This window comes from Aptenodytes forsteri, unplaced genomic scaffold (assembly GCF_000699145.1).
Source record: "Aptenodytes forsteri isolate BGI_AS27 unplaced genomic scaffold, ASM69914v1 Scaffold2, whole genome shotgun sequence".
Lineage (NCBI taxonomy): Eukaryota > Metazoa > Chordata > Aves > Sphenisciformes > Spheniscidae > Aptenodytes > Aptenodytes forsteri.
The window spans coordinates 12,374,382-12,377,662 of record NW_008795695.1 but is presented as its reverse complement, the minus strand read 5'-3'; the positions used below and the strand labels follow the sequence as shown (position 1 = coordinate 12,377,662).

General features: G+C 43.9%; 1 protein-coding gene across 1 annotated transcript in view; it reads left to right on the top strand.

Annotated features, from left to right (window-relative positions):
- The first annotated feature begins 330 nt into the window (after window positions 1–330).
- TMPRSS3 (transmembrane protease, serine 3) overlaps window positions 331–3,281 on the top strand; it is a 21,258-nt gene continuing 18,307 nt past the window's right edge. The window contains exons 1-2 of the mRNA XM_009283001.1: window positions 331–348; window positions 1,745–1,889. Of these exons, the coding sequence (XP_009281276.1) occupies window positions 331–348; window positions 1,745–1,889 (163 nt within the window). The remainder of the gene's footprint in view (window positions 349–1,744; window positions 1,890–3,281) is intronic.

The following is a 3,281-nucleotide window of genomic DNA, read 5'->3' as shown; positions in this document are numbered from 1 at the left end:
GCCTGTGCAGTTTGTGGGCTTCCTTTGCTGAGGGGTTACAGAAAGGTTTGCAAATACTACAATATTACCTGACGCTCTTAGGCTAATTAAAAAGCGTGCTGAATTTTTATCTTCCCCTTTCCGTAGCCATGCCATCGGGGGCTACCTGATACCCCTCACCAGGTTGAATTACACAGGCTGCTGCCATAATGCCGTATACAACAGATGACTGAACGGGCAGCCGCAGGCGGCTCAGTGAAAACCTTTCCAGAGCAGACTGGCTTAGCAACCTCAGAACTTCCTTCTGGTTTCTTTTGATAATGAAGAAAGAAAACAGTTCTGCTTTTAACTATGACTTCTCAGGAAGAGGTGAGTGAAGCTTTGGGAGCATGTGTTGTCCTCTAAATAAATGACACATCAGTGTTTAGCTTTTGTGTAGTACACTTCATAATGCTGTTTTGTTTCCTGATGGACAAGTTAGATGGCTTTTTTTTAATACTTAAAAAACATGCACAACAAGCTGTCCTTTTCTCTGCCTTAAAGCTAGCAGATTCTATATAAAATTTAATTTTTGTTCATTGAAATGTACATGAAATTTTATCAAATGAAAGAGTAGAAACCTTATTGCAGTTGTTTGCTGAAAGGTGAAAAGATATTCCAGGTGAATTAAAGATTTAGTGTCACAGACAAAACACGTAGTCTTTGCCTAAAATGTATCATTGTAATCATTTTCTGGGACTGACTCTGCAAACACACTGTTTTACAGCTTACCAGCTCCACTGTCTTTAACAAGTGTGGACCTATTTCACACCACTGTGAGTTCAAAAATCTGATTCTTTTTGCCAGTGAGTGTGCAGAACCGGAGTCAGAAATTAACATTTCAAATCTATTTTCCCTGAATTCTAGTGTAGCCCGTTTTAATTGTTTTTCACTGCGTAGAAAGTGATTAAAGCTTTTCTGGAGTAAAATTCAGTGGGCCCCTGCATGAGGATCATGTAAGGTGCTGTGCAGGTGTCACATGCTTTTTAGTCTTTCTCTTGTTTCCTATGGCAATTAAAGAGTAGGGGATGGATTCACACCCCCAGTGTGAGTTATTAAAGGTAGCTACGGTGCTTAGACAAAATTGAACAAAAATTAACTTCAGTAATTTGCTGGTAAATTAATTATAAGACATCCTCTCATGAACATTAAGTACATAACTTAATGTACTGCATCCAGCTCTGGAGTCCTCAGCACAGGAAAGACACGGACCTGTTGGAGCGGATCCAGAAGAGGGCCATGAAAATGATCAGAGGGATGGAACACCTCTCCTATGAGGAAAGGCTGAGAGAGTTAGGGTTGTTCAGCCTGGAGAAGAGAAGGCTTTGGGGAGACCTTATTGCAGCCTATCAGTACTTAAAGGGGGCTTATAAGAAAGATGGGGACAAACTTTTTAGCAGGGCCTGTTGCGACAGGACAAGGGGTAATGGTTTTAAACTAAAAGAGGGTAAATTTAGATTAGATATGAGGAAGAAATTTGTTACACTGAGGGTGGTGAAGCACTGGCACAGGTTGCCCAGAGAGATGGTGGATGCCCCACCCCTGGCAACATTCCAGGTCAGGCTGGACGGGGCTCTGAGCAACCTGAGCAACCCCACGGCAGGAGCGTTGGATTAGATGACCTTTAAAGGTCCCTTCCAACCCAAACCATTCTATGATTCTATGGTAATATTTTACAAAGTGATTATCTTCTTTTTTTTTTTCCTTTTTTCTCCTGTTGACTCAGGTACAAGAGACAAATCCCACTACTGGAAGTCTTGAAATCATCTCTATTACAGAAGATGAACCGCCAGTACCAGAAATTCAGTTTTCCTTCAAAAGATTTTTCTTCATACCACAAGCAAAAGTGGACCCCAGTGCAGATGGATCTGGTAGGGATACTGCACAGCTTTTTGACCTTTGTAATCTAAATGGTTAATGTAGGTCTTTAGCCTTGCAAAACTATGCTTGCCCACTCAGTCAGAGAAAGCAATCACTTAGAGGAAGAAGAAACAGAACCTCGCTCCCCCAGCTGTGAGGTTTGCCAGCATATTAACAGGTGATGACATCTTGTGTTGGCTTATTGTTGTGGTTTAACCCCAGCCGGGAACTAAGCACCACCCAGCCGCTCACTCACTTCCCCCGGGTGGGATGGGGGAGAGAATCAGAAGAGTAAAAGTGAGAAAACTCGTGGGTTGAGATAAAGACAGTTTAATAGGCAAAGCAAAAACTGTGCACGCAAGCAAAGCAAAACAAGGAATTAATTCACTCCTTCCCATCGGCAGGCAGGTGTTCAGCCATCTCCAGGAAAGCAGGGCTCCATCACAAACCACAACAATCACGCCTAATGGTCACTTGGGAAGACAAACGCCATCACTCCGAAAGTCCCCCCCTTCCTTCTTCTTCCCCCAGCTTTATATGCTGAGCATGACGTCATATGGTATGGAAAATTCCTTTCAGGGATCAGCAGGGTGAGCTGTCTCAGCTGTGTCCCCTCCCAACTTCTTGTGCACCCCCAGCCTACTCGCTGGTGGGGGGCAGAGTGAGAAACAGAAAAGGCCTTGACTCTGTGTAAGCGCTGCTCAGCAATTAACTAAAACATCCCTGTATTAATCACACTGTTTTCAGCACAAATCAAAAACAGCCCCATACGAGCTACTCTGAAGAAAATTAACTCTATCCCAGCCAAAACCAGCACAGTCTCCACCCCTTATTCCATACCATTTACGTCATGCTCAGGTCTCACACTATCCAATACATTCTCATTACTCATGACGACCCTTCCCATCCTTTGATATAATACACAGATATCATTCCCTTAGTCTATGGACCACCCCTGTGAAATGTCTGTAAGATCCATAAATGTCCACAAAATATCCATTTAGTCCATGACTTTGGGGTCCATCTGTTATGGTGGTCACTCAGGACAGGAGAGGTGGTGTGTTGTGTAGAGTTATTGGGCACCAAAGCCAGCTCAGGTCGGGTCACTGCTGCACTTGCACTGCTGCTTGTAAGGCTTGTCCTCCATTGGTTCGGGTGGTTCCTGCTGTCGTAATTCCCATAACATGCAACTGAAATCCTGGGTTACAACAATTTAAAGGTCTTTCCATTAAAATCTCCACTCCTGGTCCCTTTGGACCAGACCATAGGGTTTAACATTGCAGTGAACTCCTTCTCTTGCCCCTGCTCCAACTTGGATTGATCTACAGACTGCAGTCCCTTAGGGGTATACCTGCTCCAAGTGGAGCCTTATCTATGAGCCACAGTCTCTCCAGGGTTATACG